Source organism: Magnolia sinica, chromosome 17, assembly GCF_029962835.1.
Source record: "Magnolia sinica isolate HGM2019 chromosome 17, MsV1, whole genome shotgun sequence".
Classification (NCBI taxonomy): domain Eukaryota; kingdom Viridiplantae; phylum Streptophyta; class Magnoliopsida; order Magnoliales; family Magnoliaceae; genus Magnolia; species Magnolia sinica.
The window spans coordinates 4,167,525-4,188,011 of NC_080589.1; the positions used below are offsets into that span (position 1 = coordinate 4,167,525).

General features: G+C 40.5%; 1 protein-coding gene across 1 annotated transcript; it reads left to right on the forward strand.

Annotated features, from left to right (window-relative positions):
* Window positions 1-3,409: 3,409 nt before the first annotated feature.
* LOC131231754 (probable pectinesterase 29) lies at window positions 3,410-7,931 on the forward strand. The gene is made up of 6 exons (XM_058228058.1): window positions 3,410-3,648; window positions 4,821-4,980; window positions 5,150-5,350; window positions 6,250-6,627; window positions 7,038-7,063; window positions 7,450-7,931. The coding sequence occupies exons 1-6, from the start codon at window positions 3,410-3,412 to the stop codon at window positions 7,604-7,606; spliced, it is 1,161 nt and encodes a 386-aa protein (XP_058084041.1). The 3' UTR covers window positions 7,607-7,931.
* Window positions 7,932-20,487: the final 12,556 nt, after the last annotated feature.

Genomic DNA, 20,487 nt, shown 5'->3' on the forward strand with positions numbered 1-20,487 from the left:
TGAATTTATGTGGTCTATCCACGCCGTCCATCCGTTTTTACAGATAATTTTATTGCTTGAACCAAAAATTGAAGTATATATAATACTCAAGTGGACCACAGCACAGGGAACATTCGGAATAATAATTTCCACTGCTGAAACCTTCCTAGGCCACATTGATGTTTATTTTTCCTCCAGCATTCACAAGATCACACAGATATGTATAAAAGATAAAAAAATACCAGCTTAATTAAAAACCTCCGTGGCCCCAAGAAATTTTCAACAGCAGAAGTTCATTTCACATTGTTTCCTGTGCTGTGGTCCACTTAAGATTTGATTATACTTTTTTTTTTTCGGCCCAAAATCTAAAATTATCTTTTAAAATGGATGGACGGAGTGGATAAAATGAATAAGTCACGGTAGGCTTAGATCATTTTAAGGCATGAGCGAGGCAGATCCAAACTGAAAGCAATGAGGGTTGAACTACCACCGTTGAAAACTTAGTGGGTGCCACAAGAGTTTCCAATCAAGCCGATATTCGCGTTTTACCCTCTTTTGACCAGTGCTCTAACAAATAACTGCAGGGATTAAAATGTCCAATTGGCGTTATATATATATATAGAGTAGAGACTAATTACAAGGGAAGACAACCAGATTTACTGGAGTTTGAAGAAATAGAGATATCAGAAAAGGATCCTGGGCTGTGTAAACCTACTTATGCACTTTGTTGTATGTGCACTCTTTAGCATACGAAGAACATATCTGGACCGTCTGTTAGGTCCATTTGACTCCTCTTCGGTTTCCTTAAAAAAAATAAAATCAGACTGATCGAATCAAAACCGTTCAAAAGTGGCATGGAAAATTAGATGCATGAAACCTTCTATAATAGTTAGAGTCATTTAAAGATGTTTAAGACCGTTGGATTGCTGCTATTTTTGCGTAGTAGTGGTAAATGATTGGACTTGAACTAATGGACGGTCCAGATAAGTGAAATGGATGTCATTGTTTTCATGTGCACGTAGGTGTACGGGAACGTTCCGTATACTTAGGGGCTTCATCATTTACGGCGCAATGGAGGCATGAGGCTTCCAGCGCATGATTTGCGTGTTAACCGTTGTGATTCAATCAGGGCCGCTAATGCGATCGAGTAGAGCACTTGGCATAGATCTACCAAAAGGCACACGTATCATAGATCTAGACCATTCATTAGGCAATGCGCATTTTGAACGTACAATAGACCGAAGATGATGTTGGTTAGTTGATCAGATAGGTCAATCTTGTATGAGAAAAATGGATTTGTGGCCCACATTCAACGTACATCTTCGGTACTCGGCATTCAAAATGAATTTGTGGTACACATCCAACGGACCATATTCAACCTACATTTGTGGCCCACTTGATCAATTAACTGCCCTAATTTTTTGTACACGGCATAGTCATAGCACGCAATACCTGATGAATGGTCTAGATCTCTGATACGTGTACCGTTTGCTTGTATTTATGACACGTATTCTTTCACTTCACATGCAGAGGGACGCGACTTGCGTGTCAGCCGTGTTACACGGAGCTATGTGGGGTCCACCGAGGTGTCTTTGTGAAATCCATTCTGCCCATCAGTTTTTACGTACCATTTTAGAATAAGAGCCTAAAAACGAGGAAGATCAAAAATTCAAGTGTGCCACACAACACGAAACAGTGAGGACGGAAACATCGACCATTGAAACCTTCGTGGGCCCACCGTGATCTTTATATGCCATCCAACCAGTTCATAAGGTTATTACCACTAGGATGCATGAAATAAATAAATATCATTCTAATCCAAAACTTCCCCGATATGGTTTCATTGGTGCACGTTCAATCGTCTACTTTTCCTGTGGTGTGGATCACTTGAGTCTTGGATCTGTATAATTTCTAGAACGACATCCTAAAACAATCTGGAAAAACGGATGGACGGAGTGGATGTCACACGGACTTCATGGTGGGCCCCAACAAACTTTGTGTGACACGCAACTCGCGTCCCATGCGGAGCCCGCCAATCTCTCATTGAATGCAGATTCCAATTAGATTTATTGCTAATCCTTTCTAGGTATGTCGTTAAATGCTTTTAAGAGTTAAGAGTTCCGTGTTGGTTTTACACCATTTAAAAAACGGTGGCCACCTTCTACTCACATATGTACGCATATCGTGACCACCCAAATTGTGGGTTCCACTGTGTAAGGAGCACATATCAAAAATTAAATTTATGAAGGAATCATATCCATCAGATTAATGACTATGAAATGGATGGTTAAAAGTACAACATTGAGTAGTCCACCAAACGAGCAGATTGTTAACACCATCTCCATATCCCATTTTTAGTTTTTGCTCTATAAGAAGTTGGATCAGATATTTTAACGGCCTGGATTGTTGTGAATCCATGCCATGTGTACGGTTGAAGGGTCACCACACTTTGTGATGGAGCTAACATACGAGTATGGGCAGTTTCGTACCCGGATTAGGTACTACCCCCATCTGTTCCAAGCTCAGAACAGGCTGGGGTTCCGAGGCTTCCACCGTGATGTTTGGGTTGATCAAAACAGCCCATCCATTTTTTTTTATATCATTTAAGGATATATTCATCCAAATTAGGATATATAAATCTTAAGTGGACCTCACAGTAGAAATTAAAAGATCACCATTAAAAACTTCTTGGAAGCCGTAGAAGTTTTTGATCAATCTAATATATATATTTTTTTGTTTCATCCACGTTTATGTGACCTTATGAATAGGTTGGATGGAAAATAAACATCAAGGTGGGCCCTAGGAATGTTTCAACGGTGGCCTTCATTGTCACCGCTGCTTCCTCTGGTGTGGTCCACTTGAGTATTTGATATGCCTAATATTTAAAATTATAGACTAAAATGATATGAAAAAATGGATGGACAGTGTTGATGTACTCATTCATCACGGTGGGCCCCAGTCTGTTTCGGGCTGTGTACTGGCGGGGGTAGTACCTAATCCGCGTCCGGGCAGTTTCCAAAAGTTCTTAAACTAAAGAGCGGAATCGTTGCCACCAAAGAGGGTCTGGGTTCGGGCCGGGCTCGGGCCGCTTCTCAAATTCACGGTCAGGATTCGGACGGACCTCATTTTAAGCTCGATTTCCATATTTATATCTAACAAAAAAAGAAAAAAATTTAAAAAAAATCCAAAAATAGGTAGTTTAGACATTTTTTATGGAAAAGAAAAGAAATTCAACTTATAAATGTTTTCTTCCGTCTTCATTCTGCTGACCTCTTTTCTTTGAATTTTTTAATATCACACCGAAATGAAGCTCGGTTCTTCTAGAATCATATCCATGTTTGCAAATGTCAAAAACCCAATTTGGTTTTAAAGACTGAAATCAGTGATTTTGTGACCAGATTTCAGAGGATTTCTACATAGTGAGCTGAAAATGCGGTTTTTTTTAGTGTTTTTTGTTTTTATTTCGGTGTATGTTGTGTTCTGCTTTGGCTTGAGAATTGGTAGAGATGTTGAGATAGTTGGTGCTCCTGAATCTACTATAGTAAGAAAAACCATCACCGTTGATAAATCCGGCCATGGAGATTTCACCAGAATCCAATCTGCCATCGATTCAGTTCCTTCGTTCAATTCTCACTGGATCCGAATTCGCATTCGAAGCGGCATTTATAAGTAATTACTTAGCTTTTATCTTAATTTTAAATGAAATATTGTTTGTTACTTGTATATTTGTATTAAAATGTAATTAAATAAGTGCGGTTACGTAATGGTAATCGTGGGACCCATTACAAGATTTTAGGCCCATTATGCAATAAGGTTACGTAATGATAATGGTGGGACCCATTATGTGAAATAGGGCTTTAATAGCCGTTTTGTAACAGTAATGGTGGGACCCATCATGCAATGAAAGGCTTCAATGTCCATTCAACAAGACAAGGCATGTGGTTGTTTTTAAAGTCTTAGACCATTCCAAAACAAGGTGGAATTTGTTTATTATTTTGATGATAATTCTTCCAACTGCTGTATATTTGGATGTAAGTGAGATTGAGAGGAAATTTCAAGGCTTTCTAATTTGTTTTAGGGTTTCAAGTTATAGCTTGAGTTTATTTGAGATTGTTTGAATCGACGTGGATAATCTCTCTACTTTTATAATTTTCTACTTTCACGGTGACATGTAACTTTGTGCCATGTTTATTTTTTTTTAAATTTTGCAAGAGTATTTTCATTTTAAAATTTGAAACTTTTGCATTGTATGGTGATATGTGTAACTTTGTGCCATATTTTTTTTTAAAAAAATTTCGTAAGAATTTTTCATTTTAAAATTTGGAATTTTTGCATTGTGTATTATTATTATTATTATTTGAGTTTGCTTACGTACTAGCCACCCCGGATCGATACCGAGACTTCAAGCGTTTGCATTGTCTTTTTTTGGTACGATTGGATTACTTTACTTGAGTAATCTCTGTGTGTTTCTTTGGTCTCTCAACACAACCATGGCCGACAGAGGCTTGAAACCGTCTGATGAGAAAAATTGACCGTTACAGTCTATTAGGGCCATATTTTAACGGTTATAAGCTGGCCGGCATTACCATTAATGAAGATGTTCATGTGCCATTACAAATGATGATGTGGCAAGATCTAAGCTGTCCATCATGTACAAGCAGTGATGGGCCACATGTGATTCTACATTTGTGCCCACCTGACGGCTGGACAAGCCTGGTTATGAGGAAGGACCATGGGTCCCATATGATTAATGGTCAGGATATCACATGCATGTGCTGTAGAATCCCTATTCAATCTATCATTTTTTAAAAATCTCATGTACACGATGTATATGTATGTAGAGAGCAAGTTATAGTCCCGATAGAGAAACCGTTCATCATGCTTGAAGGAGATGGGCCACGCAGTACAATCATCAGTTGGGGTGATGCCGAAGATCTAATCGCGAGCGCTACTTTCTCTGTGTGGGCTGGTAATTTCGTTGCTCGGCGTATAACTTTCGAGGTGAATGAAATCGAATCTCTACCGTTGATTGATCTATCATTGTGGGGCATTCTTTTATCGCCCACTTCCTTAAGTGGTCCCTACAAACGTTTTGAAACACTATCATTCCATGTCAATGATTTCTTGTTTTTGTATTTTAACGGTTTGGATCGTCTATGTTCATGTGTAGAACACATACAACCGTGTAGTGAGACAACCAAAGCAGGCGGTTGCAGCGATGGTGTACGGAGACAAATGCTCTTTCTATGAATGTGGGTTCATCAGCTTGCAAGATACACTGTTCGATTGCATGGGCCGTCATTACTTCTACGGTTGTTACATCGAAGGAGCCATTGATTTCATCTTCGGCACTGGCCAGTCTATCTATGAGGTACGATAGCTTTTTTCAGATGTGTTTGATTTGTGAGTGGGGCCCACTTCTCAGAAACCAATCGGGTACAGGTGAGCTGGGTTTTGTGATTTGTGGTGTGGATTGAGGGCGTGGGCCGGCCTTGCGTGTGTATATGTTTTAATATTCCTGCATGTTACAGTTTCTTTCTTTTCTTTTTTTAAATTTTTAAAAATTTTTTAATCTCTATATACTCATACTCAGGGCTGTTCTTAAACAATCCAGACCGTTAAGCTGACAGGTCCCACCATGTGTGGACCATTCTCCAAATATCTTCTTAATTGGAATGAGACTGCTTGTCATTGACATTTGTGTCTCTGTGGGCCGCGCCATGATGTATGTGTTTTATCCATGCCGTCCATTCATTTTGGATCATTATTTTAGAGAATGAGACCAAAATTTCGGTAGATCCAAAACTCAGATCGATCACACCATAGGAAAATAATGATCCAAAGTAGATGGACTGCGTGGATAAAACACATGTATCATGGTGGGCCCACAGAGTCGCTACTGGCAGTGTCAGCGTGTCATCGTTTGAATATGGACCACTCCATTGAGGAGATTTTGCACACTGGTCGAAAATCGTACGGTCCTGATTTTGAAGCATTACATAAAACCTGGTCCACCACCTGCTCATCTTTCATCTTCTATGAAGTGACCAAATGAAAAAGCAATCCAGACGGTTGAGCTGACAGGACCCACCATGGATGGACCATGCTCCTAACATCTCCTTGATGGGTGGTCCGTACTGAATAGAATTTTCAATCATGTTCCATCGACTTTGTGGCACATCAGATCAACAGTCCGGATTGATAATGGGCCCCACTGTCATAGAACTGGAGAATCTTTTTAACGGCTTGTAATGTGTGTGGGGTTTGTAGAAATGCATGATATACGTGAAGACAGATCCAGCAATGGTACCGATTGGTGTAGTGACAGCTCAAGGGAGGGACGACCCAAGTGATACAAGCGGTTTTGTGTTTAAGTACTGTGAGGTGCATGGGACTGGTATGACCTACCTTGGAAGGGCTTGGAGGGCTTACTCTAGGGTCCTATTTTTCAGATCCAAATTAACTGGGATTGTCATTCCTGAGGGTTGGGATGCTTGGAACTTCAAGGACCATGAGTATGATCTCTCTCTTTCTCCCGAGTATTTTTTCTTTTTCTTCTTTTTATCATCATCATCAGAGTCTACAACATGTGTGTCTCAAAATGGTGTGGGCCCCACCATGTTTATTGTTCATCATCGTCATCATCGTGTTAGTATACAACATTTCTGATCTAAATGGTGTGGGCCCCACCGTGACGGTTGCCTAGTACTTTGATACTACAACGTTTGAGGGAGTGGATTGACCGTGACCCTGGGCACATAGATATGCCTGTGCCTGCGGCTGTGTGGGGCCTGTAGAGATGTCCGTGACAAATCCACTCCGTCCATATGTTTTGAAAGATCACAATAGGAGACGAACCTAAAAATGAGACAGATCCAAAACTCAGGTGGGCCACACTAAAGGAAATAGTGGAAATGGAAGCCAACGGCCACCGTTGAAACATTCTTGAATCTGACCTAGATGTTTATATGCCATCCAATCCGTTCATGGGATTATTATCACTCAGATAAACTGTAGACAAAAATATCATCCTGATACAAAACTTCTGTCACCCCCAGGCGTTCAATCAACACCGTCTGGTGTGGTATGGCCCGCATGAGATTTGGATCTCTCTCTCTCTCTCTCTCTCTCTCTCTCTCTCTCTCTCTCTCTCCAGCACAAACAGATGATACTTGAACCGTTGATCTGGTGAGAAACCTTATTGATGGGCCACATTCCAAAAATGCCGCAATTAAATCAATCCTAAATTCTGATGGATGGTCTTCATATCCACGGCTGTAGAGATATGCGAAATATTGTACATTCAGCACGCCACCAAAACAATGAGCAGATGGTTCAGATCACCTCTCCTTTAAGTGCTACGGCCCATCCATACCACTCACCAGATCAACGGTCAAAACTATGAGTCAAGGAATTATCTCGTTATTCCACAATCCAAGCGTTTGATGACATTTGGGTGCATCGCATCAGGGACAAAATAACGTATGCTGAGTACGGTTGCAACGGAGCCGGGTCCAACACTGCACATCGAGTTAGATGGGTAAAGAAACTCAGTGAATCGGAGGTGACTCAGTTATCGAGCTTATCTTTCATTGATAGCGAGGGATGGATCAAGCAACAACCCTAAGAATCCCTCTCTATTTATTTTTTTTGTTAGTCTTAGTAATTTGATTACTAGCTGTTAATGTATTTGCATTTCTATTGTTGTTTGTGACCATCCATTTGCAGATAATTGTTGGATGGATAAGATTGTCCTGACTTTTGTAATTTTTGGGTTGTGGCTCATCCACGTGGTGGCTTAAAAAATCAACGGTTCTGAACACCTTCAATATTTTCCACTATTAGAATAAACCGTAGCATGCTACATTTGCCACCATTGTCTGTTTCTTATCGTGTCTTGCATGTGCCACCATTCATCTTTTATTTGAATTTTACATGTGCTACTATGTCATATATGCTATGGTCCATCTTCAAGCACTCTAATTGTGCCACATGTACAAATGTATTTATATGCACGTATAAAAAAAATAAAAATACATATATGCCACCATCTAACATTAGTGTCCACATGTGTCCAATGTGCTACCCTAATATGTGTAGAAGTATTGAAGTATATCACTCACATGTGTCATCGTTTATCTACTATAATAATTCAGACTTTTTGTAGCAACCCCAAACTAGTCTCTAACAACCCCAAGGTCATATTAAAATTCTTTTTAGGATGAGTGTTGTTTGTCTATTTTGTCGCAGATATGATGTCACAAATTCTATTTAACGACGAAAACATTAACCCATCATTAATAAGTCGATTATTTGTCACAAGCTCATAATTTATCACAAAATATAACTATTTAGTGTCAAGTTGACACGTCGTAAACATAAAACTTGCTGTTAGTAAAGATATTTTGCGATGAAATTGGACTCGTTGCTAAAAAAGTCATTGCAAAAGTATAAATTATTGTAGTATTTCTTGAAGTGTCTTAGATTATAAAGTGTTGATTAAGCACATGTTCATAACTGTTATAAAAAAATTTTAAATTTTAGAAAAGAAGATGCATTCAAAAACAAACATTGAAAGCAAATTTTCAATTCCTACAACTTCCTAGTTCGTTAATCAACGTTTCCTTATCTCAAGCTTTCCATAAATCCAACCAGGAGTTTTCCGCTTCCTTCTATTTTTTAAGTGACCATTACTCACAGTAATGCATAATGGATGCAGCCTACATTACATGCATTGAGAGCGGGGGTGAAAGTCCGCACGGTTCAACCCAACTGACTCGTGACCGACCCAATATTGGGTTGGGTTCGGACAGGCTGGATCGAGTTAGGTCTTGGACTATATATACAAACACCAAGTCAATATTGACTCAAGTTGAGGTCTTGGGTTGCTTGACCCAACCCAAACCCGATTGATATATAAGTTAGGCACAAATTATAATTAAGTGTTTGAATGCATAGGAAATTTCAATGTCATCGGTTTTCATTGGTTCATGCCATTTCTAATGACTCAAGCTAACAAGATACGCTAGATTTCTCTCTTAACTTTTTAAAAAATAGTTGTCCTATATTTTAGTTTGTTTAGAAAATTTAAAGTTCTTTACTATAAATAATTACATATATAATTAATAAAATTATAGGTACAAAAAATAAGATGTGTATTGGAAATATAATATAATAGACTAATAAAAATATTAGCATGTATCCACCCGACTGAGCCCTCTTGGGTTGAGCTTGTTTTGAAAATTCCCGACTCAAGGGTGTAGGAACCTTGTGCTGGACTAGCTTTGAGTACCAACCTGGCCCAACCCACCTGACTTTCAACCCTAATTGAGAGATGGCTTGCTCCCCGGACATTTTGTAAATGGAGATTTTTATAGGTAAAATCTTGGCCATTCTTTTATATTAGGTAAAATTATGTAAGGCTACTCTTATTATATGTGTAAACTCACATCTAACTAGTTGGTTAGTAAGTTGCAATCCACTTAGTGGATAACTTTGAATATGTCATGTCCGAGTGACATCCAATCCATCCAATAAGTTGGCCCCACCATGAGGTATGGGTGTGGTTCTTGCGTTCCATGAGGCTAACCTATCGGACTTGATGGATGGCCCCAAACATCTATAGGGTTCGAAGTTGTCCATTGGATGAACGGTAACTCATCATCCAATTCCCAAGTGCTTGCAAATGCTCTTAGACTCCATTTACACCCGACCCAAACCCAACTCGAAATCAATGTCTGGGGACCTAATAGGTACCCAAAGGGTACTTGAACCCAATTAGATCTGGGTCTAGGTCTGGGTCTTCAAAAGCATTGGACCTGAACCTAACCAGGATGACCGAAGGTGAGACCAACCGTACCTTGATTTTTAAGGGCCTGAAAATTTCCAATCCTTTTAGTTTAGTATGATGTTGTTTGGGACGAAATTCAATTCCCCTAATTGGAATTTCAGGAACACCCAAACACGCCAATTACACGAGTGAAGCAGCTGTGGACACTTGCATCCTTGATCATAAGGTGACAACATGTGGGCCCCGGGCAATGTTCTAATCTACGGTCATGCACACCATGGTTAACCACTAAAATCCATTTTCCATTCCGTTTGGCTATCTCTCTATCTAGAAAAGATCCAATTCGGCCAAACTAACAATCACAAAAATCTACGGTTTGTCTTGATTAACTCGCTCTTCCACTATTTTTAACAAAGATCTTAAGATAAAACAAGTATTAGAGTAGGATTAGAATCCTTTTCTTACACACATGTATCAGTGGTACACGTATCAGATCTTAGCCGTTTATCAGGTGGGTGCCCCAATAAATACGCACTGACCCAAAAATTAGGGCACGTCATTCATGCTATAGGCCACACGCCCATGTATGAAGAATAGGGGTTGTTGAAATATTGATGAATGGTCCACATTCAAATAAAAATATGGCCTACTTGAGGAGTAGACAAACCTGATTTCTTGTCCAGTGCACATTCATATCGAGTAAACGGCTTGGATCTCTCTCACGCAGGTGCCACAATGACATGTGGGCCCGCGAGTAGCCTTTGCATTTTTTCCAATCAAAGCCGGCCTCCTCGTTAAACCCAATTAAATGGACGGCTTTTGTGACTTTACATGTGGACCGTCTACTATAAATGAAAGATGGTAGTGTAGAGATCACATCCAAGAAGATCAGAGAGAGAGCCCTTTTCCACCGTTGATCAGAGGCAAGATTGAAAACATGGCCATCTCAAACAACAAAAGAGTCATGTTTTTCAATTTGCTTTTGATGCTCTCTCTTCTTCTCATCATTTCCATTGCTGAGGGGAGGTACCAAGTTCACTGTAAGTTTTGTTACTGATCAACTAGGCCCACTGTACGGAAATCTTCCCATGCACCAAGCTGCATCTGGTTGTCATCCACATCACCGATCCAGTTCAGTCCACCTTTCATAGGCCGTCTTGAAAAAGCCATGCTGATCGGATGATCCAAACCATCCATTCCATTTCATGGAAAAATGGATGGGCAGTATTTCGATTGCTCTCATAGCTTAGGTCACGGATGTTTAATAGTGGGCTGGACCTAATGGAGAGTTCAGATAGTTGATGTCTATGCTCATAGAGTCCAGATGCAACTAAGTGCATAGGAAGGTTGATTACACATGACAACATGGTCGAGGAGTGCAAGATCCAAGCCGTCCACCATTAAGATGCTATGACCCAAAAAATGAGGCTATTCCACTCATTAGCTGGGCCACAGTATTTTTTTTTTTCTTGTTTTTGAAACCGTGGCCCTCTTCATTAGTGGACCTTCCTAAGTTTTGGGCCAGTGAATCTTGACACTGGGGCCAACCTCAAATGTCATGGATCTGGCACCGATGTTGCACCCATGAGATATGCTGGCAAACGTGGTGGACTGTGGAAAGAGCTACCTTATCCTCGCTGTCAGATTATCAGCTTATGGGCTCCATTATAGATGAACCATGACCTGAAGATCACACTGTAAAGGTGATCCCAGCCATCTGATTTTCCCCTTTGACATGGAACCATCTACCATTTCTTTTTTAAAAAGTCAATTGATAGCCACCAATTGGATGGTTATGATCATAGGGTGAGTGTAATTTTGGGAAAATGCTCCATCCATAATGGGCCCATAAAGACATACATGCATATTGGTGAATGCATCACCATAATCTAGTATGTGGTGGGTTGAAAAAAAATAATTTCCGTCATGGTTCAAGTTTTTGCGACGGCAACTGCAACGCATCGCAAAATGAAATTGACTATTGGCGACGATATGAAATGGCATCACAAATAGTTGATTTATTTCCATGACTTACAATATCATGCCAAAAAAAATTAACTTTTTATGATGAAATTAGACTCGTCGCTGAAAAAGTCGTCACAAAAAATCTAAATTATTGTAGTGTATTTATCCTAACACTAATCAATGACATTTTTTATTTTTATTTTCTGTATTAATTACATTTGGAACAGTTGGTTTTGGAAAGACGGCAGCTACCCCAAAATGCGAATTGGTGTTTGGGGTGCAGACGGGCGACACATGTTTCAGTGTAACGCAGGCCTTTAACCTGACCACCGACAATTTCACTTCAATCAACCCAAATCTAAATTGCACCAGCCTCTTCGTTGGTCAATGGCTTTGTGTTGCAGGGACAGTTAATTGACATTATTCCACCTTATTCCAGTAAGAGCAATAAAGAAAGTATGAGAATTTAATTTCTCAATTTCAGTAGAATTTCATTTCATGTGAGTCTTTATTTGTAATAATTGTTTATTTGGACTTTTAATGAAAATTTATTTCTCATCATCCTTTATGTTTTTTATTTTTTGGGTGGCTATGGACCCAGCCACCTGACTGGCTCAAGCCATTGTAGCTCAATCCGAATTTATATGTTCATGCCTCGTAAGCTACAATATGACATTTTGATTCTTGATTAGGCAACCCATCCATTTTGAATGTAGACCATTGATTTTGCTCCTTCAGATGTTCGAGTGAGAAGTAAGGATTTTATCCAATTTCATCTTGGGTCGGGTTTGATCGGGCTCAGCACCAACTCAGCAAAAAATAAAAAAATAAAAAGGACTTGGGTTTGGGCCTGCGTGCTAGGCTACGGTGGGATTGGACCGTACCTGGTCCTGCCCAAACCCGCCCATTGCCTCTCCAGTCATTTGATTCGGCTACATGTTCTCTTGAGAAGTGATCACCTACAGCTGGTTGCAGAACATCCACGCCATGCATCTGTTTCTCCAGCTTATTTTAGTACACAAGGCCAAAAATTCTGCAGAACCAAGTCTCAGGTGGACCACACCACAGGATGCAGTGATGATTAACCATTAAACATTTTTTATGGGTCATAAAATTTTGGATCAAGCTGATATTTGTGTGGTCCATTCATCCAGGTCTTTGTGTGGTCCATTCATCCAGGCCACTATCTCACATGTGCTATTCTCCATCTTCGATCACTCTAATTGTGCCACATGTATCAATGTGCTTATATGTACACGTGCAAAAAAATTAAAAAAAATACACATGTGCCACTATCTAACTTCAGTGCCCACATGTGTCAAATGTGCGAATGTGCCACCCTGCTACTTCAAGCACCCCTTATGCAACATGTGTAACACCATTAAAGTATATCACTCACATGTATCATCGATTATCTTTGAGTGTCTCAGATTTTAACGTGTTAATCGAGCGTATGTGTTTTACTGCTAAAAAAAATTTCAATTGGATCAAACAATGAATTTAGAAACAAATTTCAATTTTTAAAAAAGAAAATTTATTTAAAAACAAACATGGAAGGCACAGTTTCACTTCCTACAACGTCATGATTCCAAAAACAATGTTTCCTCTTCGCCAGCTTTCCAAAAATCCAATCAGGCCCTTAGTTTTCTGCTGCCTTCTATTTTTTAAGTGGCCATTACTCACCGTAATGCATAATGGATGCAGCCTACGTTACGTGCATTGAGAGTAGGGCTGAAAGTCAGGTGGGTCCAACCAGCCCGAACCCTGATCGACCTGATATTGGTTTGGGCTCCGGCAGGATGTATCGGGTTTGGTCTTGGGCTTGGGCTATACAAACACCAACCTAATAAAACTCAGGTCAGGCTTAAGTTGAGGTCTTGTGTGTTGGGGAACCGTGGAAGCACACGAAGATGAATCAAACAAACTATTCCAATCGCATAATTAAGTCTAATCACAAACACTCTGAATTTAACATTGAAAAACTCGTGTGGGAAAAATTCACAACACAAAGGCACAATAATGCACTATAAAAGCAGAAAATTACAAGACATAGATATTACAGATCCGAACAAACCTTAAATCTCTCTTACAAGCCAAACAATACTCTTAAAACCGTATGAACGAATTAGAAAGACCTCTTAATGCTCCTATATCCCAATTACACCAATATATGTGTGTGTGTGTGTGTGTGTGAATCACAATTGAAATCGGAAACAAATTTTACACTTATGTAATTCTGCACGTGCTTTATGATAGTTTGATGGCATCGAGAGTCTGTCGATGGCATCGAATTCCTTCAATGGCATTAAGAAATCACCAAAATGTTCTAGTAAGAAAACATGGATATTCCAAATTTTTCCAATGGCATTGAGCACTTGTTCGATGGCATTGAACTCTACTTGATGATATCGAGTAGTTTGTCGATGGTATCGACAGACTCTGTTGCTCACAGATTTAAGACATCAACAATAATCTCCACAATGTCTTCAATTTTCATTCTTCATACCTCCTTTATCCTCATCTCTAATTCTACTTCGTATCATAATTCCACCATCGTTTCTTGTGCTCACTCCATCTCTCATTTATGCATTCGTCAAGCTTAAAGAAGTTGCACAGAACTTGGACTTCTTTGTAGGAACCGCCTTAGTAAGCATGTCAACCGAATTCACGCCCGTGCGAATCTTCTCTAGAGTCACTCCTCATTCCTCAAGTACCAGTCGGATAAAATAACGGTGCACATCAATATGTTTAATACGTGAGTAATAAATCAAAATTTTAACTAGATTGATCACACTTTTGCTGCTACAATTAACCGACACGATATCTTACTGAAGCTCCAACTGATTTATCATCCCCTTCAACTAAACACTTTCCTTGAATGCTTCTGTCACCGCCATATACTTAGTTTCAGTTGTGGAAAGACTGAAGCTTCGACATCTTACTGATCGCTCCACCCGCTAACACAAATGAGTAATCGAAACTCGACCTTCTTTTATCTACACTGCCCGCGTAATCAGAATCTACAGATCCTACTAGCTTATCTCCTGATTTCTTAAATGATAAGACATAGTCCTGCGTACCTCGAATGTATCGAAGTAGCCATTTTAATGCTTACTAGTGTTGCTTGCCGGGGTTAGAAATGTATCTGCTAACAACACCCACCGTATTTGAAATATCCGGTCTAGTATAAACCATGGCATACATCAAACTCAGCTACACCATTATGCTTAGGCATATGGTGTATTGTGTTGTGCCTCACGATACCTTTATCTTTGCAATATTGATTAAATTCTCCAGAAGTGAATTCCCCACCGTTATTTGTCCTTAGTACTTTCACTTCCCGCCTTGTCCGTTTTTCCATCATTGCCTTCCACTGCTTAAAGTTAGTGAAAATATTGAATTTATTTTTCATGAAATAAATCCATACTTTTCTAGAATATTAATCAATGAATGTGACGAACCATGACGACTATCCACCAGAAACCACAGGCGACGGCCCCAAATATCAGAATGCATATAATTAAGAACGTCCTTACGTACATGTTTACCAGACTTAAAAGATAATCTTAAATTTTTAGCATATATACAATGCTTGCATATATTAAAATTAAAACTTTTAAAGACCGGAATTAAACAACAGTCAGAAAGTACCTTCATGCCCTGCTCGCTCATGTGACCTAAACTTGAATGCCACATACATGCAGACATGAAATTCACTACAGATGTTGCAGCTCCACCTAATGAAGTGCTCTCTATCAACCTGTAAAGATTTTCGTTCCGCTGTGCCTTTATGACTATGAGTGCCCCCTTTGAAACTTTTAGGACACGATAAAAACCGGTGAATCTTCACCCAAGTGCATCGAGTGCTCTTAGAGATATCAAGCTCTTCATCAAATTAGGAACATGTCTCACCTCGATCAAGATATAATCCATGTCATTGGACATCTTGATGTGCACCGATCCCTCATCAACTACTTTACAAGCATTATTATTGCCCATAAAGACCTGGCCACCATCCCACTCACTGTAACTGGTGAACCAACTCCGATGAGGGGTCATCTGGTACGAAGCTGTAATACCCTGAAAATCGGGAGACGTGCATACACTGGACTCCCGAGTTCCCGTGTATCACTTATAATCGATTTTCATTAATATACGTTTAATCAGGTTTAAATGCGCATCTTGAAATTTCCTGAAACATGAAGCACAACCACACAAGTGTACTGAAATGAAAGAAATCTAGTATATTTATAGGTCCAAAAATATAAATGGGTCGCACAAGGCGTTGCCCACAAAACTACAAAAAAGAATAATATGTCCAAAAGAATAGAGCTGAGCCAATGCTCAGTGATCCAGATCCTGCCTATCAAGCCGATGGAGAGTCGCCCATCAGCTGGAAGTAAGACAGCTCATCCTCCTCGTCAAGGCTCGCACCGTCAGGCTCCTCGAACTCATCGCTACCTGCAGCTATTGAAGAGTCTGGTTGGTGTTTTAAAACACCGTCCCAGAGTGGGAGTGAGTGATCAGCTCAGTGGGTGCTATTAATCTTAAGTTGTGTTAGGCATCAAGTACATTGTGAACTTAATGAAAAACAATCATTCATAAATACCTAACTAATCTTATTAATGCACATACATGATAGATGATATGATGCATACCCTCGCCATAACACCCCTTCGAGCGACTCCATCTAACGATCACGTATGACCAACACTCCCTCAGAGTGACTTCGACTACCGAGTCGCCAACCTAGCTAGTGCGATGCGATGATAATATTAACCAAGTTCTTAATTAATTTCATTCATCCAGCAGGTTGGGAAAACTGATACACCTCACGTATCAATGCCCTGAACTGGTTATGAGGCCAAGGTCTCCTAACGTGTGAGGCCGAGATTCTGCGATCCTTGATCCCGTCGGGTTCCCCATCCCCGACTTCAAGCACATGGGGAGTGCTGAGAAGAAGGGATCGCTCGCGGTCACTACGGGGAGACGCATCACCTTAGCATAAGCCGACAGCTCGGACATAGTGTCCCATTCCACCATGCTCGGCTCATGAGGTGGTGGATCGGTTTCAGTATGGTTATCGATGGGCTACAACGGTTGTAGGGTGTTCCAGGTTCCATATATATGTAAGCAAATAGGGGTAAAAATCAAGGTTGGTCAGTAAATAGGCTAGACCACACGAGTTCAAGCAAGCACATGACAAACGACATCGGGTACAAGTGACCTATGTAGTCTAACTATTGTCGCCCACGCGCACCCACCTAAATTCATGGGTTTAACCTCAGGATAGTCCTACCAACGTGACCTCCTTCACTCTCCCCGTATTCCTGACCAACCTAAGGGTTTGGTGGTAATGTGTAGCATGCCAACTAACATGGGTTATCAACTAGCATAGGTAATAGCATGCATTCATACTTCCCATCATATAATTCATATTTTTATAAGGCAAATGCTAACAATATCATGAAATAAAGGTGTAAGTGTTATGTGGGTTAGTGTGGAAGACAAGCACTTCATATATCTAGCATAACTCAGCTCCCGAGTTCCAAAACATCACTTATACAACATATTGAATGATGGATGTATGTTGTCTGTATTAGTGCATAAAACATGGAATAGATTAAGCTAAATAACAAATATAATTCAGGATAAGTGAAGAAAGCAAGCGGAAGACTTAAAGAAATATCTATGTTCATGTGCAAATTCCTAAAATACATATACATACCAGGTCTTCCGACAAGTGTTACTATCAAAATTACAAGTATCAAATTACATCATTTAATTTTCAAAAGAAATCTCGGCATCCCGCGCATCGAACAAGGCTCGCTATAACCCGTCTAAAATGCATAAAAGAGAAAGCGACCTCATCATCCCCAATCCCGGCTCCGCCTCAAAGGTTGCATCAACATCTACAACATCAAAAATTAAGACAGAGTCTGGTGGGTGTTTAAACACCGTCCCAGAACGTGGAAGTGAGTGATCAACTCAGTGGAACAATAAAGCACAGGTTAACATGTTATCAATTCAATCAAACAGTAATGATAAAACAGAATAATCAAACATGTCCTAAGTACTCTTGTTAATGCAAGGATGTATGTAGAATGATGCGTGCCCTCGCGCGTACACCCTCAGCGTCTTCATCTTACGTTACGGATGACATCGCCTTAAAGTGCGCCACGTCTACAAAGCACATGCAAATGCGGTGTATGAACATGATTACCAAGTTATTATTAGTCCTTTTCATACAGTAGGATTGTGAAGCTAAGGTACCTTCCTCATATCACCACCCAAACAGTGATCCATACTAGGGTCGTCAGTCCTAGATAATCTCATACGATCATATGTTTTCAGGTCGTTGCAAAGGGCTCGTCACCAATCAATGCACGCCTATCACACCTTCGTTACTACACTAAGGCTCGTCACCTCAATGCGGTATCCAGGTATGCTCGAGGTCACTACAAAGGGCTCGTCACCAATCAATGTAGGCCGACAGCACGAATATAGTGTCCCATACCACCATAATCGGCTCACGAGTTTGGTTGCTCACTGGTCACTACGGGGAGGCTCGTCACCCCAGCGTAGGCCGACAGCTCGACCACGGTGTCCCATACCACCATGTCCGGCTCATGAGTCTTAGCGGATCAAGGTACCATGGTTAATAGGATTTCATCGGTAAGTTTGGTACCCTAGATTCAAACAGTAGCGTCCATACATGGTAAACATACATCGGACAATCGGGTTACTTGACGAACTCGACTAGCACGAGCGCACGTTGGGTTGAACGACATAGAGTGCGCAAACACTCCGCGTGGCCAAACCACTGCCGACAACTCTAATACGACTCGGGTTCGTCTAATCACGTCCTTCGTGGCGAAAGCAACCTCAGCCACGAACTTAAGGCCGATTACCGATTTCCTGGACTATTCACGGTAAGACCGAGGTCGAATCCACAGGGATTGAAACCTGCACGTTATCTGAAAATAACCAGATCTAGAACTAGGCTAAGATGAAATCTAAACCAATTGTGATTTGAAGAATAATGGTGAAATATTAATTTAAACTTAAAGAATTCAGAGAAAGGGAACTAGGGATTCAGAGGATCCACTTGTAGAGATCAGGGAGATCTTATGCCTGCTTCATGGATATTATACTGAACTTACTTGATATAGTTTTCAAGAGATGGAAGGTATAAGAATTAGGTATGATTCCATCACAAATCCATGCCTAAAGGACAAGGTAAACAACAGAACTTAGACCAATCCATACCCATCTAAAAGATGTATGAGTGTTAGGAAGGATTCCATCATCCAACCATGTCTATGAGACGATGGTGAACAACAGGGTTTCCGAACATCAAAATAAAAGGAAAGAAATTATTCAAGCCATCACAGATCTACTGTAATTTAAATCACAACAAACCATTAATGACTAAAAGAATTTCTTAAATCAAAACAAAATCAATCAGTTCAGTTCAAATCAAACCTGTAGAAGCTTCCATCACGCTACAAGCTTCACCTCTTAGCCCTAGCTAAGGGATTTAGCCTAACATAATCGTAGGAAAAAGAAGAAAAATAAAGAAAAAATACATAAAAATTCCAAACACTTCTCTCTCCGCTTCTCTTTCTCTATCTGACATTCCCTATTCAAGCATGACCTCTTCTCCACGTTTAAAACTCTTTTTATAGCTTTTGGAGTGGTGGAAATCGGATTTGGGAAGCTATAGCACGCGCAGCGAAAGCCTTTTCGCAGCCAAGTTCGAGGCTTCATAACTCTCGCATTCCTTGCATTATTTCTGTAAAATTAGCGTCTCTTGAAAGTGTTTTAGCTGGCTTACACAATGGACGGTTCAGATCTGCCATATGATCAAAGATGGTGGACCACAATCGCTTAAAAATCCGATTTCACGGACGTGCATAGCCTTTCGCACGTCCGGCACCGACGTGATCGGTGGGCCCCACAGAGGTATTTTAGGGGAAATCCACCCCGTCCATTAGATTCAGGACGAAATTTCGATCGAGAATGAGTGGTTTTGAACGTCCATCGACGCGGCCAGAGAAGAAATCAACTCAAAAATCATTTTAAAACCCCTTTTACCGCCTGTTTCTAGCCTCTGTATCGTGCACGTGTGCTTGCATGGGTCCAAAAGTTCAGCAAGGTTTTGTAGTAGTCGAGGCCCTCTACACGATGGACGGTTTGGATTGTCCACTGGGACAATGTGTGGGGCCCACTAGCATCCGCAAAAAGGGACAACGTTCGTCCGTTTTACTGCGTGAGACGACAATTGCCGTATTTGAGAAGGAGACGCGGGTCAGCAGCGCTTACCCGCTTTAGTTAATTCGGTGCGGCTCGCGTACGTGTACACGTGCAGTGTACACGCCTCACATACAAGCCCCACTGTGATGTGATTCGAAAATCTGATCCAGCCATTTACTTTCTCATCTTGTTTAAACCGTCGAGACCAAAGTTGAGATAGTTCCAGATATCAGGTGGGCCCAGAATCAATGGTTTATGGGCTGATCTGTCAGTTGGGGTATTTTCATAGTGATCCGAAGGCTGAAATTTGATATGTACGGTTAATTTATGGCTCTCAGGCCATATATAAAGTTTTGAGCCAATCAGATGACGAGAACTATGTGATCTTGCATTTTTTACCAATTTCGGGCCTCTTTAACATGAATGGCTTGATTTTCTCGGATCCCTGATGTGTAATTCCATCGATCTTGGTCCCCTGGAGTCTGTCCCTTGCCTTA

Excerpts from the sequence above, each read along its gene's own strand:
- LOC131231754 (XM_058228058.1), top strand. The coding sequence starts at position 3,410 with ATGCGGTTTTTTTTAGTGTTTTTTGTTTTTATTTCGGTGTATGTTGTG. Across the intron at positions 4,981-5,149 it reads CTCGGCGTATAACTTTCGAG|AACACATACAACCGTGTAGT; the intron begins GTGAATGAAATC and ends GTTCATGTGTAG. Across the intron at positions 7,064-7,449 it reads AATCAACACCGTCTGGTGTG|GGACAAAATAACGTATGCTG; the intron begins GTATGGCCCGCA and ends GCATCGCATCAG.